At 39.9% G+C, this 24,968-nt stretch overlaps 1 protein-coding gene across 2 annotated transcripts; it reads right to left on the reverse strand.

Annotated features, from left to right (window-relative positions):
* Positions 1–426: 426 nt before the first annotated feature.
* On the reverse strand, positions 427–22,683 carry MAP3K8 (mitogen-activated protein kinase kinase kinase 8). 2 transcript variants are annotated; one of them, XM_081299896.1, is made up of 8 exons: positions 22,286–22,683; positions 18,069–18,427; positions 12,210–12,377; positions 10,441–10,702; positions 9,285–9,391; positions 3,520–3,672; positions 2,597–2,843; positions 427–1,558 (listed from the first exon to the last, which is right to left on the reverse strand). In XM_081299896.1, the coding sequence occupies exons 2-8, from the start codon at positions 18,402–18,404 to the stop codon at positions 1,428–1,430; spliced, it is 1,404 nt and encodes a 467-aa protein (XP_081156022.1). In that variant the 5' UTR covers positions 18,405–18,427; positions 22,286–22,683; the 3' UTR covers positions 427–1,427. The 2 variants fall into 2 exon arrangements, with proteins under 2 accessions (XP_081156022.1, XP_081156023.1); XM_081299897.1 differs by lacking the exon at positions 22,286–22,683 and adding an exon at positions 21,909–22,126.
* Between the last annotated feature and the right edge of the window lie 2,285 nt (positions 22,684–24,968).

The raw sequence follows: 24,968 nt of genomic DNA on the forward strand, positions 1-24,968 counted from the left end.
GAGTCTTGAATTCTACTCACTCAGTGAATGAAAGATAGTATTCCCATTCAATAATTTTCATTAGATTTGGTGTGTCTTAAATTTGCCTTATACAAAAGCAAGTCAGTTATTAATTTTCAAATATTAATAAGAACATGAAATCCTCCATTCATGGGAAATATAAAAGTACAAAAACAAAATACAAAACAGGACCCCACTTACCATAACCAGTGGCTTATGATTTTTTTTTTTTGTACTTCAACATATCAGAGGATAAAACACATGTCAGTTGACAACAATGGCTTTAGAGAGCAGCAATGGGAAAAGAGTACACAATTTGCAAACTCCCAGGTATTTTTTTGCCTTCTTAATTCTCCTTCAACATATATCCCAAACTTATGACCCATCCCGTCCCAGTCAAGAAGCATACTTTTATAATAATTAAGACAAAATATTAAATTTATTCAGTTGATTTGACCAGTCACATTGGACAAAAATGTTGGGTTTCCTTTGCATAATGTAAAAACATATTTTAAGTAGGAATACTTACATACTTTACAATGCTACAAATATGTACATATATGAAAAATTCATGAAGGCATTTGATATAAAACATACACAGTATGCTATTTTCATATACAAATGCTTTAAAGAAAATACTCAGAAGAATTACAAAAGTAGTAGTATCACCAAGAATTTACAAATGTTTCCATTTTTAAAGGTCACATTTCTCATCCTTTGGGATGTACAGAGATTATGTGGTTTACACAGTTTTATCCACATTCAAAACATCATGTTTCAAATGCTTTAAGCATAGCATGTACAGTACAAAGTGTTTCCATAGGAACATAAAAGAGACTCACTAGTGGCCTGCTGTCTGATGGCTCCTAAGTAAACAGCCATTTTTAAGGCACTAGTTAAGCTTATTGCTACAATAGTCAAGTTATTCTATTTACCCAAAATATAATGTATTCAATTGATACTTGAATCTACCAACAAAGGCTCCAAGAATTATCCTACTATATACACCAATATATACAACACAATTATTCTGAGTTAAAGGAAGATCCCACATTTAAATAAGAACCAAGAATAGTAATTTTAGGCTAGTCTCCTCATGATTGGTATTTTTAAAATTTCAAGCAAAATTCACACTGAATGAAATCAGTCACCAGAAATGATCCTTCCATCAACTTTTCCCTTTCTTCCTTTAATTCCTGCCACATGAGAAATGAGAACCTTGAGACCTGGCATATACCAGAGTAGCTTCACAAATCAAATCCACAGGGGCCACTTGGAGTCCCATTCATATGTATGTCACTGGAATCCCTACTGCCGGCTTTTAATAAAGGTTATAATTCACTATCTAGAGCCACTCTGTAGAGTCTGCAGATCCAAAGTCCAGGAGATAAAGGCTGTCTTTAGTTGAGAGCAAATAGTGCCATCCATCAGCCATATTCCAGTGTTGGTGGGCCCCGAACAAGATTGAAGTAGCCAGCCAGGGCACCAAGGTCTATGTAGAGAGAACGCTGTCTCTTGAGCATCTCAGATTCCTCAGTGCTTCCTGTGCATGAAGAATCTGAAAAGGGAAACATTGCAAAAACACAATAAAATACAAGGGGCCATGTGAAATAACACACACATATTCCTTCTGCAAAGAAATGATCCTTTGGGGCCTACTCAAACAGGGTCCAAGCTCTGGTTTTGTTACAGATAGCCCTTTGAATACTCTATGGGCTAATTAATGGATCATGACATAGACCAAAGAGTTCAAACAGGAGTTAATGATGACAAGAAATTTGTTAGAAATCCTGGCACATTTTACAACAACCCAGATGGTTTTCTTTAAATACATTAAAAAAAAAAAATCAGACAAAAAGCAGAGAAATGGAAACAAGCATTCCAGACTTGACATCTGGGTTTGGGCCTCAATGGACTACGAATGCCACAGATTAATAAAAATGAAAGTACCTTTCCATGCATATCCAGTCTCCTGGAATGCATAATGACTTTCCTAGATGGAAACGATTCAGAGCTGACAAAGAGAGTTTAAGCACAGAAAGAAAAAAATGCAAATTGACTTCAAACTCAGTATTTTATCTGTTCAGAGTAAAACAGTGCCAGGAGGCTTCTAACCCAAGATGCGATGGTCTTACCCTGTTAATTAAGGTAAATTAAGTTAAACATAACCTGCACTTACAGCAAAGTTGTCATGCTCCATTTGTTTTTAACACCAAATAACAGTCTCTGTTGCAAAAAAGCAAGTCAGAGGCAATTTTTAATGATTACCTTAGGTAACATTCACTTACCCTGAAAACCTGCTATAATTTGATGGTAAATTAGCCATTTTTTAAAAAAATTGCTTTTGTTAATGTTTTTGTTGAATTTCTCAAACAACACATGGTATTCAAGAACAGCGCCTGCCCAGTTGAATTCTTGGGCTCAAGGGATCCTCCTGCCTCAGCCTCTTGAGCAGCTGGGACTACATCTAGGCATGTGTCATTGCACCCTGTCATTCCCGCTTTTTTTGGAATACATTCCTGAACAACATCAGAGATTTGACATGAACAGAGAAAGAATAGAGGCCAGGGGCACTGCATGCCACAGGGTGTCCTACCAGCAATATTCTCAGGAAGCTCCAGCTCCTTCCTGCTTAACAGTCTCTTTCGTTCAAAGAGAGCAGAGTCCAGGCTCTGACAGCGTGGCTGATCCTCTCTGGGGGGATTCAGGGCTTCATGTTTTAGCAGGTCTGCTGCTCTTGGACGGTGATTGGGGTTCCTCTCCAGGGCGGCTTCTATCAGCTCTCTCATGCCTGGACTGCAGTCATCAGCTATATCTTCCAAAGGAGGTGCTTGCTTGTGGATCTACAAAAAAAAAAAAAACAGTTCTTAGTATCAATGGCATGGAAACAGACCCTCAACAGAGGTCCAGACCCAGAAATTAATCTGCTCCCCACCATACAATTTACAACAAATATGGTTCATACTCCTAAAGAAGATTCCCTTTAATTTCCTAGGGCACTTAAACCCATCTTTTGGTTTAATGCTGCAAAAAGTACATGCTAGGTTTGAATAAGCAATGATCGCTTCCCATGGATGGCCCAAAGGTCACCATGCAATAATAGGAAAACATTTGCTCTCAATAGCAAAATGGGAATTGCACATTCCACTATAAGCCAGGCTGGAGCAAAGATCAATAATCTACCTTTTCTTTAAAAGTTTTCAAAGAGCATATAAAATTTTCTTGGTTGACAGATTTGTAGTATTTTGACACTATTATGTAGTATTTTATTATTACATATACAGTGCAATAGAATAGCATATAATTTATGCCCAATGGACATTTTGGTATGTTCCCACTAGAATAGCCCTGTTTTCTTTGCAAAATGGAGCTTACTTCCACAGGGGAGGAACCCACAGCTAACTTTCATGAACACTATTTCACCATCACCCCATTCAGGAGTGGGTATTATGGGTGGTAGAACAGTCCCTACCCATCAGCAGGTGAAACTACCCCCATCCCTGGTTGACCCTCACTTACTATATACAGGTAAGAGGGATAGGCTGAGCGGGGGTAGCGCTTCACCCAGGGTGGGGTGCCTGTCTGCATGTGGATGAGCGTGGCTCCCAGGCTGTAGATGTCTGCCTTCGTGGAATGGCCTCTGCATAGGATCACTTCTGGACTCATGTAAATCTGGAAAAGATGTGGGAAACATCAGCCTGATTCCTCTCAGTTGTCTGGGTTTTCATTTCTCTAATCCAGTTCTGAAAATTGGCTCATTCATTTTTATCATATTTTTTTCATGTTTTGTCCTTTCAGAGGACAATGTAATATCATTGCTGTGTTCCCTTAAGCTAAGGAGTATGCAGTAGACATTCTCTTGGAACTAGGCAGATTTGGATGGATGTATCCCTGCAGTCTGACAAAGAATACCTCCTTCCACAGACAGAACACATGCTTCATCAGACAGCAAAGGGCCTAGAACAAAGAAGCCACCTGGGACTCCCACCAATCAGAGTTCTGCAAACACTGATGGGGTATAGTTAATTTTTCTATCAAAACACCAATTCCTTTCATATATATATATATATATATATATATATATATATATATATTTTTTTTTTTTTTTTTTTTTTTTTTTTGGTAGCAGGTATTGAACCCAGGGGCGCTTAACCACCAAGCCACATCCCTAGCCCTTTTTATATTTTATTTAGAGACAAGGTCTTGCTAAGTTACTTAAGTCCTTGTTATGTTGCTAAGGCTGGCTTTGAACTTGCAATCCTTTTGCAAAAGGACACAGGCATGTGACACAGCGCCCAGCCTCCTTTCATATTTAAGTGATACTACAAACATACTTCCTCATCTGTTATTTAGTTGCCAAACCTCTAATTATCAGTAGTGTTAAAAGGTGGCAGAAACTTACAGAATATCAACACCAATTGCTTGGAAGGGAAGAACTTTAACCAATAAAGTGTAATGCTGCAAAAGGGGTCCTAATGAGTCATTTCTTTTTTTTCTTTGTGGTGCTTTTCCCAGGGCCTTGTGCATGCAAGGTAAGTACTCTACCAACTGAGCTGTATCCCCAGCCCACAATGAGTCATTTCCATGGACCACCTTTTACTTCCACCTACCATGTAAGCCCAGTGACTGAAAATGACATGCCTCCCACATTAATGGTGTCTAAGTTCTCTTTAGTATAACAGGTAGATACTAAGTAAGTAGGGCTAGTTTTATAAATAATTCTCTAAGAAGTGCTTATTTCTAAACTTCTAAGAGATAAAAACAGAAAACATCAGTAGCAAATAATCCATGTTTATGGCTAGGTACAGACATAGTAGGTAATATCCTAAGTTTTGATTCAGGTTGAACAGCCCTAATCTGAAATCCAAAATTTTAAAGGTTCCAAAATCTGAAGCTTTCTGAGTTCTGAGAAGATGCCACAAGTAGAAAATTATACCCCTGATCTCATGTAACTGGTCATGTAACACAAGTGCACAAGGCATGGTGGCACATGCCTGTAATTCCAGCTTCTTAGAAAACATGGGCAGGAGGACCATTTAAGTTCACAGATTACAGGACAAGCCAGGACAACATAGTGAAGCCCAGCTCAAAACAAAAACAAAAATAACTCCAAACTACAGAAACAGAGGCATATTAAAATTATTGTAAAAATTTTCTTCAGTCTCTGTGTATAAGGTAGGCATGAAACATAAGTGAATTTCCTATTTTGGTTTGGGTCCCATCCCCAAAGATATCTCATCATGTATATGCAAATGTTGCAAAATAAAAAAAAAAAAAGCCAGGAATCTTAAACATTTGTGGGATTAAGTATTTTGAATGAGAAATAATAAATTATTTAGGTTTAATAAAATTATTTAGGTTTAAAAAATTTTGATGCTGTCTGTCATGTGAATATGGAGAAAAAGGTAATGTTCCCAGAATATATCTCTGAATAAGTAAGTAGAAAACAAGCTTCAAAAACTGGGGAAATTGCCCAGTTTCCCCTTCCCAGCCCTCAACTTTGTCCTACAACTCACTTCCAGGCTGACTTCCTTTCACTCTCAGCAAACATGCTAAACTGAGCTCTCTGCTCATAAACTTTCTCTGCAACAAAGACAGAGTATTTAGATTTTGTATGGAGTGGGCGTTCATATCAATAGAGGAGACCTATCTCCTTGAGGCCCCTCAGGGTAAAGTAAGGATTAAGCCAATTGTATATTGTTGATATAACCAAGAGTGGCCATGCACAGGTGGCTTTGCAGACTCTTTGACTGCACACTGAGGCTGCATCTGGCAATGGCAGCATAAGGGTCCAGCCTGGTGACCTGGATGCTGGCCCTCAGATAGACACCCAGAACTTCATGGCTCAGAGCTCCTATTCCCTCAAGCTCTACAAGAGCCAGAACAGGCAGACCACTGAGCAGCAGGGCATGATGTACAAGCACTCTTCAGGCTGGCTGCCTGGAAGGTGCAAACAGAACTAATGGGACCCTCTCTGAGAGTTGTACATCCTCAGGCATAAGTAAGAAGTAAGAAGCCCGATGTCAGGATTAAGTCCTTTGCCTCTCAACCTGTTTTTTATTAAGGGAAAGACTATGCATGTGGATGTATGTCTGTATGCATGTGCCTGCGATGATTACATATCAACCTAGAGAGGGTAAGACCAGGCTCAGAAGAAGGTGAGAACTTTAAAAAAAAGGACTGCACTATGGATGTAATTATAAATTATTACTTATGTTCATGCAATCTTTGTTTTTATCATATAAAGTAAAACTAAAAAAATACATGCAGATGGACCTTTATATGTTTTATATGGTTATAATATAATGCTCTGAATATGAATGCCGAGAGTGAGAGACAGACAGACAGAAATCCAACACAGATGACTGGTATTTGTAAGCTATTATATGTTAGGGATCAGAAGTCATCTGGCTGTGCAATAGCCATATAACTAAGTTCTAAAGGAAAGCAAATCCATTATATGTGTACAGTTGACTTTGACTAAATATATCTCATTTGCTATGAGAAATAAAAGCAAGTTTACTGAAAGAGTTCATTGATAACTTTACGAAATTTATCACACTTCCTATTAGCAAATTTTAGTCTGTGAACACTGCACAGATAGTAAATGCAGGTTGATTGAAAGAGAGTTTATAAACACCAAAGCCGGTTTTGCACTTCATATAAAGTAGTTTGCATTAGCTGAAAAATACTTGTCTAAACACTATGCAGTGGTGAAATCTGCTATTATGTCATATCCAAGTATCCTTCAAGAATCCCCAAAAAGACACATCTTTCTCTAACATTGCAAAATGTTCAATTTGACTGCATTGCCAGGAAGCAAAAGGTATTTTCCATCTCTAATACCATAAATAGTTTCTCATACTGGCTCCAGGAAAAAGGGTGGAATGTCACATATCTGAACGACTAAGTAATGCCAAAATATGCTGAAACATTTTCCAAAGAAAACATGTCATAAGCATCAAGTCTTATTAGATTTTGCTGTGGCAAAGTACTCTTAAGATCTGAGGACTAAACATAGTTGTTGTTGTTTTTTAACACTCTACAGTTTCTCTTCTGAATATTATTCTGCTCAAACATGATGATCAAGAAATTTCTCTCAAATAAGTTCCAGAAATTACATCAGGCATGTCAGCAAAACAAGGGTTTCTTCACTGCCCGGGAAGTCTTTGTTTTGGGAGAGTTAAGAAAAGGATAACAGAATCTCGGTTTAGAAGCAAGATATTTTTTTTTCTCACTGCAATTCAGTTCATGACAGCATATATACCAGCTACACTATGGGCTGTCATCTGGTTCAACACCAAGACTGACATGGTAGACTTGAAGCAAAATGTAGCCAAGGACTCTCTTCACTTCCAGTGGCCACTATGGGTGTGGGAGGTTCAGCAAAGAGTAGCCAAGAGGCACCTTTACCTTTCCCAGGTGCATTGCTGTGTTCCCATCACATCCTATTGTGAACTCAGCTGCTGATCTCTTAATAATTCATGTGAATCTCAAAGAGATCCTTCTGGAGAAGGGAGGGATGGGGAAAGGTTGATCACTGAGAGCTCAGCTGTTATTAGATATGAGCAAAAAGTTCTGGTGTGCCATTTGCATGGTATCATGACTATAGGCTGTGATTGTGTACTGTCTCTCTTGAAATGCAAGAAGAAGGATTTTGAATGTTTTCACCATAAAGAAGCGATATAAGTTTGAGGAGAGAGATGCTTAAACTGATATATATGTGTATTGAAACATCACAGGGTAACTCATCGATATGTAAAATTTATGCCTTTATGTATGCAGTTAAAAAATAAATGCAATTAGGTATCACATGATATGGTACGTGCCTGTAGTTCCAGCTACTCAGGAGGTTGAGGCAAAAGGATTCCCAAGTTTGAGGCTAGCCTGGGCAATTTAGTAAGACCTGTCTTAAAAAATTAAACTAGAAAAAAAGGGCTGGAAATATAGCCCAACGGTAGAGCACCCCTGGGTTCAATCCCCAGTACTGCAAAAATAAATAAATAAATTTAGTTAGATAAGAAAATACTATGTTAGAATAACTTTCTAAAAAGTAAATTGATTAATCTAATTGACTATACAGTGGGGACCAAGAAGTATCACCAAGGGCACATGCTGGCTGGTGTCCTTAACAGTCTGTCACATGCCAAACCCTCAGTAGACACTGGCTATAGTCAACCACTCAGCCTAATGATGGGAATGTTAAATATATTATTTAAAAGCCCATAAATGTTTGCCCCAGAAACTCATTTAGATTCACAGATGAGCTAAATACTATACCTATTTTATATCTTCAAATGAGATGTGTTTGTGCTAATGACTTCAGGTTTATTATAAGACACCTAGAATGAGAAATAGGGCTTTGTAGGAAGTTCTCAATAAGTAGTAATGATCATGGTAATTAAGACCATAATTGAAACAAAACATAATGGTATTAGTTATATTAATAGTACATTTTAGCAATATATTTATTATGTTAAATGGGCTATGTGTGTTATTCAGTGGTAGAGTGCTTGCTTAATGTGTTTGAGGCCCGGGGTTCAATACCTAATACTGAAAAAAAATAATTACACAGTAGGTAGACTTTAGGCTTAAAGAAAGAACAGAATTCAAGTCTCAGACCTGTTAGAAGCTAAACAACTTCAGGTATTTTATTTTGATCTCTTCAAGTTTATTTCCTTATAGTATAATAATATGATAATATTACTACCAATAATAGAGTTGTCAGAATTAAATAACATAATTCATTTACAGTGTTAAACCTATTTTTGTAAAGTTAACTGTAATTTCATAACTGCTTTTAAAGCTGAATTGTGGATGTGCAAGTTGAATCTCTCTTATCTGAAATGCTTAGGACTAGAAGCATTTCTGATTTGGGAGTTTTTTGGATTTGGGAGTATTTGCATAAACTTTACCAGTTGAACATCCCTAATCTCTGGATTTTCAGATTAGGATGAGGATTGTTCAACTGGTAATCTATTTTGGCATTAGATGGTATCTAAGAGTTGTATGTTATATATATACACACACACAAATATATATGTGTACATGCATACATATTATATTATAATATTATAATGTATTATAAATAGTAGAGAATAAAGAATTAGAATTAAAGTGTTAAACTAAAAACTTGGTACAAAACAAAAGTGACCATTAAATTTGTTCTGATGAGAATGACTTTCATGCAATGGTTTTCATCCCCTTCTTTGTCCTTTCTCACAGTAATTCTAGAATACATTTTTTTCTAAAGATACTAAATATTTTCATATGAATATAATTACCTCTGTTCCTCGAAGATCCTTAGGGAAATAGATATCTTCAGTCATCTGAACGCTTAGGCCAAAATCCACCAACACAGCTTTTGTGGACATGAAAACAATGTTGCTAGCTATAACAAGAAGAAAAAAATTTAGCACAAAATTGTTTATATAGCCTATGTATATAAAATGAAACCATTATCTAAAATAAAAATGAGTCTCAAATCAGAGCAGACTGAAACGCTTTCCCTAATGAGAGGGTATATTATGTTTAAAAGAGGAAGATGAATCTTTATAAGAATTTAGGTGAAAATCATTTCAAATCTCAAGAATTAAGCCAATGCTGGCATAGATGATTACAGCCATGAATAATGCTCAAGAGCTTGAGTTTCAAATTCTAAGATATAAGCATACTATTATCTAATTACTTTTTTAAAACAGGAAGTACAATATTCTTCTTTTTTTTTCAGTAAAAATTGTGCTAGTCCAACTTAGCATTAGGTTTTTTTTTTTTTGTATTTTTAATTTGTAGATGGACACAATACCTTTATTTTATTTATTTATTTTTATGGGGTGCTGAGGATCAAACCCAGTGCCTCACACATGCTAGGCGAGCGCTCTACCACTATGCTACAACCCCAGCCCAACATTAGGTATTAAAGGTTTATAATGGGTTTCTTCTTTATTTCCTCACCATATCTTAATTCTAGAAAAGGGTCAGTAAAGCCTGGCTGATCAAATTATTAACTAGTTGGTGCTCAAAATTAAAATTAAAAAGTTACTTTGTTCCTAAAAAACTCTTGATTTATGTGTTTAAAGAAGTAACTTTTTTTTTAATTCTTTCAATTTTGGGGATCCAGTCCAGTGTCTTAAGCACGTTAAGCATGCTCTCTACTACTGAACTCCACCTCCAGCCTTGTTAACAATGGCCAAGGCAGAATATCTTAACAGATATGTGGCTATAATCTTTGAATCAACTGTTGGGTTATAATCTTTTCATCTGACTTTTAAAGTGCTATCAACAGCCCATTTCTAAGACCTACCTCAGGCGCAAAGAGAAGGAAGGTGAACTGTGCTGTCTTCCCTGCCACTGAGGCTTCAGGTTGAAGGAAAGAGCCCATTTGCCTCCCACCTCAAGAGTCTGCTTAAGCTAAAATGCTACACACCCCAAGCTACTCACGTTTAATATCGTGGTGAATCACTTTCTTTGAGTGTAGAAAATCAAGTCCCTTGAGAACATGCTTTGTCACCCAAATAATTTCAAATTCTCTCATGGGTCCACAGCTCTCCAATTTTTCCAGAACAGACCCACCCTCGCCTGCTTCCATAAAGAGATGGACAGTTTCGCCCCAAAGGACAGCACCATATAATTCAGCAATGTTCTCATGCCGGAAGCAGGCCTGGATTTCCACATCAGATGGTTTAAATTGATCTACGGGGATCTAGAATACAAAAGTAGGAACAAGAGTCTAAACAACCTGAGAATAATTGAAAAGTATAGAATACTGGTCAACCAACAAACCAGAGGGCAATAAATAACCTCAAAGCTACTTTGACCTGTATGAAAAGGTATGTCCACCTTAAAGTAATGTTTACCTCTGATCTGCCTCTACATTATATCAGCTCTCGGTATAAAATTCAAAACAAGTACTCTAGTGAATCTTTAAGAAGGAACAAATGAGGGCAACATATTTTCGGTCCTTGAATTATGATAAGAGACTGAAACATAATATTCAGCAATTAGTTTTTATTTTATTTTTTGTTAAATCCAAATTGAGTGTTTGGGTCTGGGGATATAGCTCAGCAATAGAGCACTTGCCTAGCATGCATGAGGCCCTGGGTCTGATTCCTAACACCACAAGGAAAAAAAAGATGAGTGTACTTTATTTGACCACACTTTAAAGTCCATTTAAAACAAACAAACCAGACATATATAAAAGTGTAAAGATAGTGAAATGTCAAACTCAATGAACTATCAACTGAACACATAAATGAAATCCCCATCTAAATAAAAATACAGAACTCTACCAGCAAACCAGAAATCCCCTCTTTGACTTTTCCAGTCACCATTCTACAAGGGCTCCCCACTATCCTGGTGTCGAGAAGCATGGATTTGTTTTGCCTGTTTCTGTCCTCTATATAAAGAGAAATCTCATATAGTAGATCTTATTTTGTGTCTGTCTGCTTGAGCTCAACGTGATGTTTTTGAGAAGCATTCACATTATTTTAGTCCTAAATCATTTATTCTCCTTGTAGGACAGTATTCCAGAGTATAAATATTCTACCTGTCAACATTGGGAAAGTTTCCAGTTTGGGACTCTTACAAATAGTACTCATACGAACATGCTAGAACTTAGTTCTAGCTTTTTAATGACCATGGACATGCTTCTGTTGGGTGTACCTACAGAAGTGGAATTATTAAGTCACATGATGTGTGACTGCTCAGCTCAGGTAGACTCTGCTAAACACTGTTCCCAGGTGGCAGCACCTTGGCAGTTATCACTTAATAAGAAGAGATGGGGTCTTTTCAATATGTGGTATATATATTTAAATTCAGCCCTTTAAATCTGAAGCCCTGAAAAGCCTTTTGCTTTCCTAGTCTCCTTCTCTGCCTAGCCCCCTTGTTTGTGGAGAGGATTAAAGGAGCTACACACAGATTGCTCTTACAGTACAGGAGAGCTGGCCTTCACTCCCCTTCAAGGGAGATGATGCTGTCCAAGCTGTTGCTAAATATACCAACACATTCCTTTAATTTGATTAAAATCAAACAGGCACCTATGCAGACATTCAGGGGCTGAATGGCACCAGGTAGAAAGAAAATCCAGAAAAACAAATGCTTTGGGGTAAGATACACCTAGATAAATCCAGTGTAAGTGTAAGAAACTTGGATTAATACAATTAAAAAAAAAAAAGCTCATAATGTCAAACATTCCATGTGAATGTACATACCAGTTTACATGCCATTCTTTTCTTGGTCTTCATATCTTGTGCTAAGTACACTTTTCCAAAAGCCCCCCGAGGAATGAAATCCGAGCCTATGTTCCTATAAGTCAACTTCCAAGGGATGAGGAGAACATCAGAGTCTATTTGGTAGCGCCCATTCTGGGGAGTGATTACCTATTAGAAAATAAACATGCAGCAGGGTGAGAATCTCAGCAAGGTTGTCCACCCAATAAGAGCTGGTTATTTTAGAAGCATTCTTAAACACTGCATTTAAAATTAATGGTGCCTTGTGTAATCCTAACATTGTACAGAGACTATATTTAGAACTTGAGCAAGACAGAGAAAGCATGTAAGAGAGACAGAGATCCCTGGTCAGACCTAGTCACATTTCCATCTATGCATGAGTGATTAATTGTCAAATAGAACTTCAAAATTATTTATCTAAGGAGGATGACCCAAAGGCTGAATATGAAGATTGCCAACTGTGCCTGCACATTGACTTGTTTCTATTAAAATGTGCTAACCTGTTTGTCTGCATAGCTCTTACTCACACATGATGCATAGAGAGAGCGTGGAAATTACCTGAGGATCATGGAGGATTTTGGAAAACAATATGTGATGCCAGAGCAATGACTTAACCATGCCACATAAATAAACTCAGGGAAGGATCATTTCTCGTCCACTTACTCATTTAATATCTATTTCATGCCTAATGTGTGTCCAGCACTGGGATTGGCGCTCAGGAGGCAGCCATGAATGAGAGATAGAAGATGCCTGACCTCAGAGGGTTTGAGACCAAGCAAACACTTAGAACCGGTTTTCAAAACTAGTCAATGCAAAGAAAAACATAAGTAAATAAAAAACAAAATGAGTCAACTTGAAAATTAAGAGCTAATAGCAATGAGGGTGACAAGGCTGTGGGCATTTGTCAAAGCTCAACAAAGTGGACATTTAAGCTCTGTGGGTTTTACAGGGTAGAAAGTATATCTCACCTTTTAAAGAGGAAAAAAAATGAAAAGATAACAATTAAAATGAACACAAATTAACATAATAATCCATGGGAAACATGACCAGGAAGATATATCAAGAATGTCTAGAATGTTCTTTCAAGGGTTAGGTAGGTAGTCTCAAAAAAATTAGTTTTTCCTAAATGCAACAAGCAATATTATGGCTTCAGATTATGAATTCAGGAATTTCTGAAACTATCTAAAGACATTATGCTATACCAAGAACAGAAGCACCTGAAGGGGATCATAAAAAACTGCCATATCTACTCTACAGGGCAGGAATGAGCACCTGACCCAGTTGCAGATGGCTGGGATTCCTCACTCATCACTGTTTCAGGCATAGTTCTAGAAACCAGAAGGGTTGTTCCCTCAGCCTCCGTGATAGCTCATTTTAGCTACAACAAGGAATGAAGCAGAGAATAACCCTGAGAAATGCAAAGTCACTAAACCTAAAAATCAGACATTTACTGAGTGCTTCTGCTTGTGTGGGACCCTGTGCAGGGCCCTGGAGGGAATATGACTAGGTACAGACCACAGTCTTGCCTTATTTGAAACATGACCTCTTTTCTCCAAGTGCCACCTATAGTTGCTGGAGGCCTCTTTGCAGCATGCTGAGGATATGGTGCACATGTAGACAGAATTATACTCAGTACTCAACTGAACTTGATTTGTGGCCCTTTCTTGATGGCAAATATTAACAGACCCAATTTCATTGCACCCTCCAGTTAACAATTTCAGGGCTTAATTCACCTTCATGAAAGTTTTACTTTTGTCCAAAATAATTTTGCTATGACCCAGTTTCACCCTCTTATTCTGTTCAAGATGATGAAGGACATTAATGGCATTGGTTTATTGAGTGCTAATTATGGACCAGGCAGTATACTCAGTACTTTAATGCATCATCTCATCAAAGTCTACAATGGTCTTCTGAGGCAAGTATTATTTTTATCTCCATTTCATAGATGAGGAAAGTGACTTCAAGAGTTTAAGTAATCTACCAGTCAGTTCCAGAGATAGGATTCAAACTCACATCTGTCTTAACCCCAAATCGTAGCTCCCATTGTCTGCCTAAGAGCCTTTTGTGTTCTAGAAGGAGGCAATCAAATCTGAGCTATGATGCAAACCCAGTTATTAAAAGCCTACATTTACATGTCACTGAGCACATTTTAGTCTTTTCCTCTACAAGTCTCTTCAACCCTAGTTTACCCACTTTTGTCTCTTAAGGGCCTTGCTCTGAATGTCCCCATGGCTACTTTGATGACAGGCTCTGAACTTGTGATGTACAAATGCTGACCAATGGACAGTTTTGCAAAGTTCCTGGTTCTTTCCCTAGCCTTAGACCTTCCCTATTGGGATTTGAGATTTTCTTTTATTTATTTATTTATTTATTTGTTTGTTTGTTTGTTTGTTTATTTATTTTCCTTCTTTCTAGAGGCCCCACCAAAGAATCTTATGGAACTCTATGCTGTTTATCTCTGCCAATTCTTCAACTTTCCAAATGCAAACATTACATCTTCAAGTGTAAACACTATGATCCTGCTTTCTATTTCCTCATCTAGATAATAATCCATCCTAAACAATATTGGGTCCGGGAAGAGCACTTGAAAAAATTTCTTAAGTATTTTAGTAAGAAAAAAATCTGTAAATGACTATATGATGTAAACTTGTGTTACAGTCACAGAAACAGATTATCTAGAACAAAAGCAAAGCTAGCTCTATCCTACTCTGCTGGTCACAAAACACACGGAACCTTCACATTAGGTTCTGGGCTGTAAGACTGATGGCAGGGGCGTTGAGTTCAGAGGCTACAGATGCTGAGGCAAGTTAACACTATAACACATGAGTAGGATTTTTTAACCTAGAGAAACTCTGACTTCATGACTAACCCCCAGGGAATGTCACCTTTGAATTCTTTGGGGGCCCTTCAGCTCCACACATAACCACGAAAGAGTTGAGTGTTTGAAACCCATTTTGGGTTATCTATCCCTGGATCAAGTCATAAGACAGCCTAGGTTATTAAAAAACAAAAGAAAACTTGTAGTGTTCTAACACAAAACAATTGCTAGTTAGTCTCCTAAAGTTCCTTTCCTACATCTCACTGGATGTCAGTGGAACCTTTAACAAATATTATTTTTAGGAAAATAGCACACACACATGCACACACTCACACACACACACACACACACACACACACACACACACAGAGTACCATTCAACATGCCTATGCTTCAGGATATTTTTATAATTCTTGGTACTCCACCCTGCCTAATTAACTCTGCAGCGTTGTGGTTGTTGGCTGCTTGAACACACCTGGTCTCTATGCCTCCAGGCCTTTGCACATGCTGTGCCCTTCTTCATCCGAAACACTCCCCACCTCATCTGGCTGACTCCAACTCCATGCTTCAGACCTTGGCTTAGGTACCAATTCTTCTTGGAAGCCTGTGCTGTCATTCTCTCTTCCCCTACCCATACTTGTGGCTCTGTGAGGTGTTCTGCTGAAGCATTCCCAGAACAGGGGCTCAATTGCATTGGGAAGTGGCACACTGTTTTAAAATTACCTACTCAGTTGTTTTCTGCATGCACCAGGCAGTAAACTCCAGTCTACTCAAAGTTCTGGATGTAGCTTCTGGAAAAGAACCTGATATACTATGTATGTCCCAACTATGGCTAGCAAATCAACAGGTGAATAAAGTTGTCCACCCCTATAATACAAAGGGATGGACATACAGGTACAATTTATAGATAGATTTTACCTTGGAACCAATCTAGATGGTAGATAATTTCCTACCTTGTTCCATCCCCATCCCCAAAAAAGACATTCTTAATTTGTAGAACCACTACTAACTTACGGTTGACTCTTTAAATGGAAAACAGCAAATAAAGCCCACAAGTGTAAAGTTTTGATAGGGTAGTAGATGGAGATTGATGAAAAGAAAAAGATCTGGTATATCAGCTGGGTCCATAGGAAGCACAAGGCTAGAAGGAATGAAAGTTAAAAGAAATCCTGCCTGCTTTACCTTCTGTCTCACAGTGACTGAGATCAGAGATGACAAGTCCCAATGCCTAGGCCATTACTGATAAAGTAGGTTACCACCAGTCACAGAGGTGGAGACAATCTTTATGTCAGTGACAGCAAAGTCAATCGTAGCCCCCCAGACCCACTGACCACTGGCCTGGTGAGACTTGATCCACATTCCTGTGCATTTTGAGGTTCTTCTCTTATTCCATTCTGTTTTTCAGACTTCTTGCTTTTGCACATTGTTGATCATTTTTGAAATAAAAATATTGTGAAAGCTTTCAAGATCCCTACCTTTATGGTAATGTCCTATTTTAAAATTTTTCTTTAGTATGCATTTGTTCCTTTATAGAGCATAGGCCCCTGGTCAGAGAATGACAACATTTTACTTTTACTCTTTATTTATGAAATTTTCACTTCCTTTGAATGGATTAGTTTGTCACCTTTTCTGTCTTAGCCTTTCTGGCCTCACTTCTAAAAACTTTCAGGAGGCTATTTCTTTGTATTCTTTGTAACTTTCATGAATTCTTTTCTATACATGCCCCATCTCTCCAACAGTCTGATGGGCCAGGGGAATGGCCAATCATACCTAGTTCTTTATATGTTTACTAGCAAGGGCAATTTGTTTATTCTGAAGGTTTTCATTTAACAAATAGGTAAAAAAAAAATCAAACATAAAAAGTCTGTTCATCATTATACACATTTATATAATTAAAATCAGGCATTGCTCCCAGTTCAAATTATTACTTCCTATTTATAAAAGCAAGTAATATTCTGAAAGCAAAGGAATTAGTGAACTATTAAATGCATTTTATATCCAGTATATCCAGACCAAAGGAAGCCACACAATAATGCAAAATATAATCTTGCTCCACATTCATCTGAACATAATTGGCTTCTAACAAAACAACACAACATAGCTGACCTAAATTACTGTGTTGTTTTTCATTAAATAGTATCAGACTGTATGCTCATTTATCACTAATATTCCCCGAGCATTGGCCATTCTGCCATTTAGATATACTAAAGGAATAGTATATATAGAGAGTCACTTTCATCAATAAGCAGGTTTTGCAAGCTACCACCTACTGTTTTGCAAACTGTTCTTTTTTTAAAAAATTAGATCACCTTTAGCCAGCACCCACGTTCACCTCTGACATACTAAAAGCCTGGCACAAAGCCAGTTACACCTAAACATGTCACCTGATGGAACTATTGGGGCAACAAAGTGTTGTCACAATATTTTGGATTATTTGCATACTTGGGATGACTACGCAAATACATCATCTGTCTTTCAGACTGGCGATTGCAGAGTTGATCTGTGGGAAGCTATCTGCTACTTACAAACTAGGTTTCTGCAAGAACTGAATTTAGCCAATATTAGTGTATTATAACACTTCACAATGTGGCAAGAGAAGAACGACTAAATCAGCCTTTAAAGGTATTAAGTCAAAGAGTTTATTCACCTCTCAACTGAAGGAGTCTCATTAAACCTCTCTTCTGTATAAATGATGAATAAGCTTTTTAATAATTTTTTTAATAAATGCATTATTAAGGACTGGAGGAATAGTGAAATAGCCCTTTCCTTGTTCCATCCCCACCCCCCAAAAAAGACATTCTTAATTTTTAGAGCCACTACTAAATTATGATTGACTCTTTAAGTGGAAATTTTCACGAAGACCTTTTTTGCATTTTTAACATGGAGGTTATTCTTACCAGTAACTGCATTCAAAAACCACACCTGGAAGACAGTGTAAACCAAGTTCAAATGCCACTCTGCATTAAATGAAGCCACACTAGTAAAGCGGACACACAGCACTCAACTGATCAGAAAAAACATACCATATTTAATAAAATTCCAGATTCTTGTGGTCGATGTCCATAAAAATGCTTTGAGGTATTTGATATATGGTTTGCAAAAGCAAGCAAATCCTCCACGGTTCCATATCTGACGGATGACAACAAAGGCACCTCTTGGCCACTAAGCAGCAGAGAGTCTGAACGCTCCTCGTTTTGATTACTATCTTGACACATGGTCCTTAGACTGGGTTTGTAAACCGCTGGCTCTTCACTTGTATAAAGATTTTCCATGATGTCTATTACATCCGATACATTTAAATGTTTAATTAGTAAATCAATTTCTTCTTTATTGTCACTTCCAGTGCTCATGTACTCCATTACTGTGGTGCCTTCTGGAGAGTCTACGAAAACAACAACAACAACACACTTAGTTTACTATTGATATTTGCATTCGAAACCAATGGGAATCTGAATTGAAAGTACTGTGACTAGGCTTCTCCCTGCCTTTATTCATAATGAGGGCTCTCTGTCAACAGTGTGTGTGAATTCAAGTGGACAGGCAGTGTCAGTTGAAAGAGACCTTAGATAATCTTTCATGCAGCCAGCTTTGTGAAGGGAAACCTGAGATCTAGAGATTCTGCTGGTTACTCACTGTGGCATCAGCTACTGAAAATGAACTTCACTAAACATAAATACGAATAAAGAACAGCTCAGAACTCTTTAGTCCTGAGGTTCCCTGCTCCTTAGAGCTTCCAACTTCACACAACCCAAGTGTACCCCAAAGTAGTATCTCCCTGCAAGAATCACTATGTCTTTTATGCTTATAGTAACTGTAACAAAAAAAAAAAAAGAACTACTTGACAAAATTCAGGAACTAACTTACAAATAAAAGCCAGGTGGAGAACCCAAAGAAAGTAAAACAGATTTTAATCTAGGCAAATGTGATGTTGATAGGTCAAGTTTCAGTAAAATTCTTATACAAACAAGTTTAAAAGCTCATTAGAAGGGGGATAGGACCTCAGATCCTAGTTCTGCCAGGGGTAAGTATGAGAAAGGAGACAATTTGTCTAACCTGTGATACAGCTCTCCCCTTCTGTAATAGTATAAAACAAACATAATGCAAGTCCCAGAAGGTTAATTTAATATCTAAACCAATGACCTTCTAGAAGCTGTGGCAGCAGAAATAAGCCAAGAAAGTCCAATCTACCATAAGCAAACCACAGGTTAAGATCAACTGACTACCTCAGACAAAGCTGTATTTCAGTTCTTTTATGCAATCAGGTACAACAACTTGGGAATGTGTAGATGAGAAAAAGAATGCCAAGGATAAAAGAGAAGCTGTTCCTGTGGATCTTAGAACAACTCAACCCATTCCCAAAGTAAAAACAACAGGATCCAAGAGATGTAAGCAAACTTTGAAGCTATCTCTCTACTTAAACCACAGCATTCCTGAAAGTAGGGCCTCTCTCTGAAAGATGTTTATGCCCTGGTTGGTATAGCTCAGTGGTAGAGTGTTTGCCTACCATTCATGAGATCCTAAATTCCATACCAAACACCAAAAAATAAAATAAAATAAAAAAGCACAAGAATTAATACACACAGCACTACCAACTCTATGTATCTCGATCAACCTGGAGGTTCAGTTTAAAGCTTCAGGAAATGCTCTACCTGTGGCCACCTGCATGCATGACCCAGCCATCTGCTTCTCTCTGAGTGCATTTCATTTTTCAAACAAATCCCACATAATTTAGTATCATCAGTCTCTTACCATCCTGCAGTCTAATATTCCTCTAGACTCAGGCAACTTGGAGTCAAACCTTAGCCTGCCTGATGTTAAACAAGTACCTTAATCTCTTAGTACCTCATTTCCCCCCATCTGTAAAATGGAAAGAAGACCAGCACCTACTTCCTGAGAAGGCTGAGAGCATTAAATCAATTTGTGTGCACATGTCTGGTGCAAAGTAAATAAACTGTCATGGGTTGCTGCTTTATGTGTATCAAGAGAGAAGTACCAAGTCATAGATCTGGCTTTGCAGATATCGCTAGCCACCTTTCTTATCAGCAAATGAGATGTGGCTACCTGTTCCGCAGCCTCCTTCACAGTAAACTTTTGAAGATTGCCTAAAGTAAGAGTCAAAGAAAAAAAGAAAAAGCAGAAATCTATGAAATGCTTTGATGGTTGCTACCTCTCAGAGATTGCTCCCTCTCAGAGATGTTGCATGTCTTTTTTCTTTTTCCTCTAAGAGCTCAGTAGTTTATAAAGACAGACAGATCCAACAGCAAGATCTTATACATTTTTGAGGGGAGACTGAGATTCAAGTTCTTGGCATCTGTAACATTATGAAGGGAACTTCTCAGGGTATGGAAGAACATTTGACTTCAGTTTCACTGAGCCATTTAGTTGCAGTTTCTCCTCATAGAATTTACTAGAAAAACAGAAGTAACAACAACAATGGCAACAAACCAGTGTAATTTATGGCCCAACTAACTGCAAGGATCCAAGCCTCCTGGACTGACTTAAATGGATCACTTGAAAGGAAATAAAGTTCCCAATGTTAAGATGACTTAAGAGAAGAAAAGTCTATATAATTTATTCAGTTGATCTAGAGAGGAAAGACAGCTTTTGGTTTTTAAATGCTGCAGAAAGTCTCAAGCATTTTATATGTAAACCAAAGAGGTTACACACACACACACACACACACACACACACACACGCACAAGCACACTCTTAAACTTTAAGGTGAGGGGAAGAGAGATCTGAAGGGGAGGACAGGAGAAGTGAAGGAGTGTTTGACACTGAGCCTTTCCTCAGAGCTTGCTCCATTCCTTAGCAACTTAGGACTCTTGTCACACAAATCTGTGCTCCCTGGCAACCCTGAAGACCAGTCATTCCTGCTATACACTCCAGCAAAGACACTGAGCATTTTCTCACCTTAATTAAGCAGACAGTAGGCTAACAGTTTAAGATATGCATGATCAGTACACATCTAGACAAAGTACAGATGGTGAATACATTTTAGTTTAGCAATAAAGACTTTTAGCATAAGATGACTGACCTAGATACAGTTTATAATAAAAATCCTCATCAAATTTTGGCTTTCTAATAGAATAAAAATTATGCTAATTTTATAAATGGAGAGATGGGCAAATACAGTCAAAAGTATGCACTCGAATTTTTTTCAGAAATCAGCAATAAAATCAAGAGAAAATACTATTCGTAAACATTAATGTAATGCTCCTGGCTACTGCCACTGACATAAACAAAACTTGAGTGTTTCCTGGCAAGTGTGAATGAAAATGGCCAAGATTGTTAGGCATGAACTTCTGCCTAACAAAAGATGAATACATCTTGTGTTACTTCCCAATTAGAAGATATTTTTCCTGCCAAAATAGTACATTGCCCCGCAGGGCACATCTCTTAACTGTATTTTTGTTCTCAAAAGTCCCAGAATGGTGCATTCCAGCCCTGTATAATCTAAGTCGCTCTTCTTCTAAATACCACAACTATCCTATTTCCCTTATAGGACAAAGCCTTAGGGCCATATGCCAGAGCTGACAGCACACAAACCTCAATCCATCAGAGGGATGAGGGCCTCGGCTGGAATTGGAATGTACTCTACTTAGCAAATACGTTTCTCTCCCTGTTTTTATCAAGAGCAGCCTTTAATTACGGTCCAAAATTGTCTTTCAACCTAACACACACACACACACACACACACACACACACACACACACACAGAGCACCATCACCACCACCAAACACACACTCCTTTCTACCTGATCCTTAAAGCCAAGGGAGCCTCAAAGGGATAATAACTTATAAAAGTACCCATCATTTGAGCGAGTAGCAGAAGGCTCCTCCAGCCTCCATGGTGCACTCACCGATCTCCGAAGGGACAGTGCAGCCGCCCAGGCGGCGTCCCCCGAAGGAGGCGCAGTGACAGTGCGTCCAGGGTTCACAGCTCACTGCCCAGACCCGCACTGCCCAGTAGCCCGGGATCCGGGAAGTAAGAGGAAGGGGGAGGAGCCGCAAGTCTATACCTCGTGAGACCCTTGCGCAAGGTGCTTTCCAGCTGTGCCTGCCTGCAGCTGGCGACCAGCGCAGACGGCGGCGGCGGAGTTGCACCGGCTCACCGCAACACTCCTAACTCACTTGGCCTGGGACTTCTCCCCTTTGAGGGCAGTACACTCTATTTCTGAGTGTGAAACCCCGGAGCACCCAGGGGAGGCTGCCAAATGGCTCCCAAACTCTGGGTTACCTGCGTTCTTCGCGCACTCCCTCCAGCCCAGCGCTCCAGCCGGGTTCTCCCGAAGGCTCGGTGCGCAACTGGTGGCCGGCCTTCCGGAGCCAGGCACACCGGGGCACCGAGGTCTTGCGGCAGGATAGGGAGCCAGGGCGATCGGCCCCCGGAGCGTGGCGCGTCCTCAAGACTTGAGCCGGCGAGTGCGTTCCCGGCGGCCCGTGCTCTCAGGCCGTCCTCGTCGGCCCCTGACTCACAGCGCCTGAGCCAGCCCAGGGGCGGCGCAGCGGACGCCAGCCGCCGCCTCCCCGCCTTTTCCATTTCCCCTTTCTCTCCGTAAACAGAAAGAGACTGCCCGTTTGCCGTGGAAGCCCGAGCCCCCGCGCTGGGAAATTCCGTCCGCTCACCGCCCCCCCCCCACACACCCGTTTGCCCTCGGGGCGCTGGGGCGGAGCCGAAGGCGGGACTAGGGAGGAGCGGAGCCGGGCGCTGGAGTCAGGTCATCTCCAGCTTGGGAGGTGTGTGTGTTGAGGGGAGGGGGGGATCTGAGGACAGACTCCACTGGGACCCTGGATAGCAGCCGCAGCCCTAGTGGAACTTAGGCAACACCGATGAGCTTGCTCCCAGACCTGTGAGCAGAGGAGGTACTAATGGCAGAGTCGGAAAGGGTGACCGTGTCCTTGCTCAGTTCTGAAGGAAGATAGTGTATTCCAGTGTGGTCACGCGCTGTGGCCTGTTCCAGTGTCCCAGGCGCGGCGGGGAGGATACGCGCTCCTGCGCTCCACGCCCGGAGCAGGGAGTCCAGGCACCTCTTCCTCTCCCAGCCGAACTGCGGGAGGCATAGGGAACTTCTGGATTTCTCGGAACCAAGTCTATTGGAATACCCGCATTGCGGACCGGCTCCGCCCAGATTTCGGCTCTGGTCCACCAGGAAGGGCGGTGATTAGTGGTCGGCAAGTAGGGACTCTGCTGTAAAGATTGGGAGAGGCTGCGGCACTGAGAGCCCAGAACCTGGGGTCGAGCACCCAGAAGGAGACCTGGTATTTGGCTAGCAGAACCTGATTTTGTTATGTATAGTCTTTATTAGTACTGGTGGTTCAGCGGTACCGCCCCCTCTACGAAATAGTTCTGATCTCCCCTTAATCTTTAGCACCAGCTGATAACCAGGGGTTTTCCTTCTCGAGAGGAAAAGCGTGAACTCCAGGTGAAGCCGGAAGAGAATTCTATGGAAAAAGCACCCACCGATCTCCACGAAATTCAGTCTGCTGGGCATTCCCATCACCTAGGTACTTGAAGCACACGCCTCCCTCCCACCCTTCCATCCTCCCTCCAAATTTCCCAAGTATCAAGCACCTAGTAGAAGCCAGGTATTTTGCAACACAGGCCAGAGAAACAGAGGTAAGGTAAGGCAGACATCCTTTCTGTCCTACCGACGGACGAGAGCATTGGGCGTCCCAGGCACATTCTAGATTAAAACACCCTAAAATTTCTGTCTCTTTCCTACTCTGTGCGGTATCCACGGTCATTCTCCCTCCGCAATTTCAAAACTGCTTCTGACCCGTACTAGAGCTCGCCACAGGACTGTTGAAAAGTGAAATACTCCTCTGAATTAGTCCTGAGAGAATTGGTGACGGACATAGGCTAGCCAGAATGAGAAGCAAGGCCCTCATTATAAGACCTTAACTCGCATATGGGCAAGTCCAACTAGCATAATGCAATGACGGGGACAGATTATTTTAAATGCCAGCGCTAGTGAGTGCTGTGACAGGAGTGATGCAAGACCTTTGCTATCCCCTCAATGGTCCAGGCGGTTGCATGCACCTTGAGGAGAACCCTTGGGGGGGGGGGGCTCTTGTCTTGGAGGAAAGGAGTGGAATTTCCACCCAACCTGCAGCACTGGTTTGGCAGAAGCAGCTGAGCCCAGGCTGAGGTGGAAAAGCCCCTTGGCCTAGACGCCGCTCAGTGAAATTTGGCACTGGTTCAGGAGCTGATTATCCCATTCTCCTTTGAAATAGAAGTTATCTGTATGTACCCTCTTAGCTTTTTCGCTGGAAACTAGGTTAGCACAGATTGTTAACCTCTAATTGTAACGTGAGAGAGGTCTCTCCCTCATCTATAGTCTAAAGACAACAGAGAATGACCTTTATAAGCTTTTTAAAAATAGAACCTTCAAGCCACTCCCTTCCCCGCCCCTCCCCCCCCCCCAATGAGCTCATTAAAACCACACCTAATCTTCTGGGAACTAAGTATTAGTTTTACTTCCTACAGAGAGGTCTCCCAAAGATAGCTGCATTTAGGGAGCTGGTGCAATGGCTGTTTCTGGCTGGCTGCTCCTGACTTATGCAATAGGAGATTTCATATCTGTTGGGGTGAAATAGATGACTTAAAAATGTTTTAAAGTCTAACAAAGATTGAAGCTGGCAACCTTGAACAGACTGGAGGGAGGAAACAAAAAAGAAAAAGAAAAGTTTGTCCACTTACTACATTTTTCTTAGGACTTTTTACAGGCTTAAAGAGCAATCCTGTTCTTTTAGGAGCATGTTAGCATGAGTTTTAAATGTGCCAGTGAGAAACCACCTAAACCAGAGTGCGGGCCATCATAGAGGGGTTATGAGAGAAAACATTTTAAAGTACATTACAAAATGGCACTCTTGAAACTGCTGGCAGCCAACAAATTGCACTTACAAATTGGGTTGTAACA

Source organism: Spermophilus citellus, assembly GCF_964194105.1.
Source record: "Spermophilus citellus genome assembly, chromosome: 6".
Taxonomy (NCBI): domain Eukaryota; kingdom Metazoa; phylum Chordata; class Mammalia; order Rodentia; family Sciuridae; genus Spermophilus; species Spermophilus citellus.

Excerpts from the sequence above, each read along its gene's own strand:
- MAP3K8 (XM_081299896.1), bottom strand. The coding sequence starts at position 18,404 with ATGGAGTACATGAGCACTGGAAGTGACAATAAAGAAGAAATTGATTTA. Across the intron at positions 3,673-9,284 it reads AGGATCTTCGAGGAACAGAG|ATTTACATGAGTCCAGAAGT; the intron begins GTAATTATATTC and ends CATCTTTTCCAG. Across the intron at positions 1,559-2,596 it reads GCTTCCTGAGAATATTGCTG|ATTCTTCATGCACAGGAAGC; the intron begins GTAGGACACCCT and ends TTCCCTTTTCAG.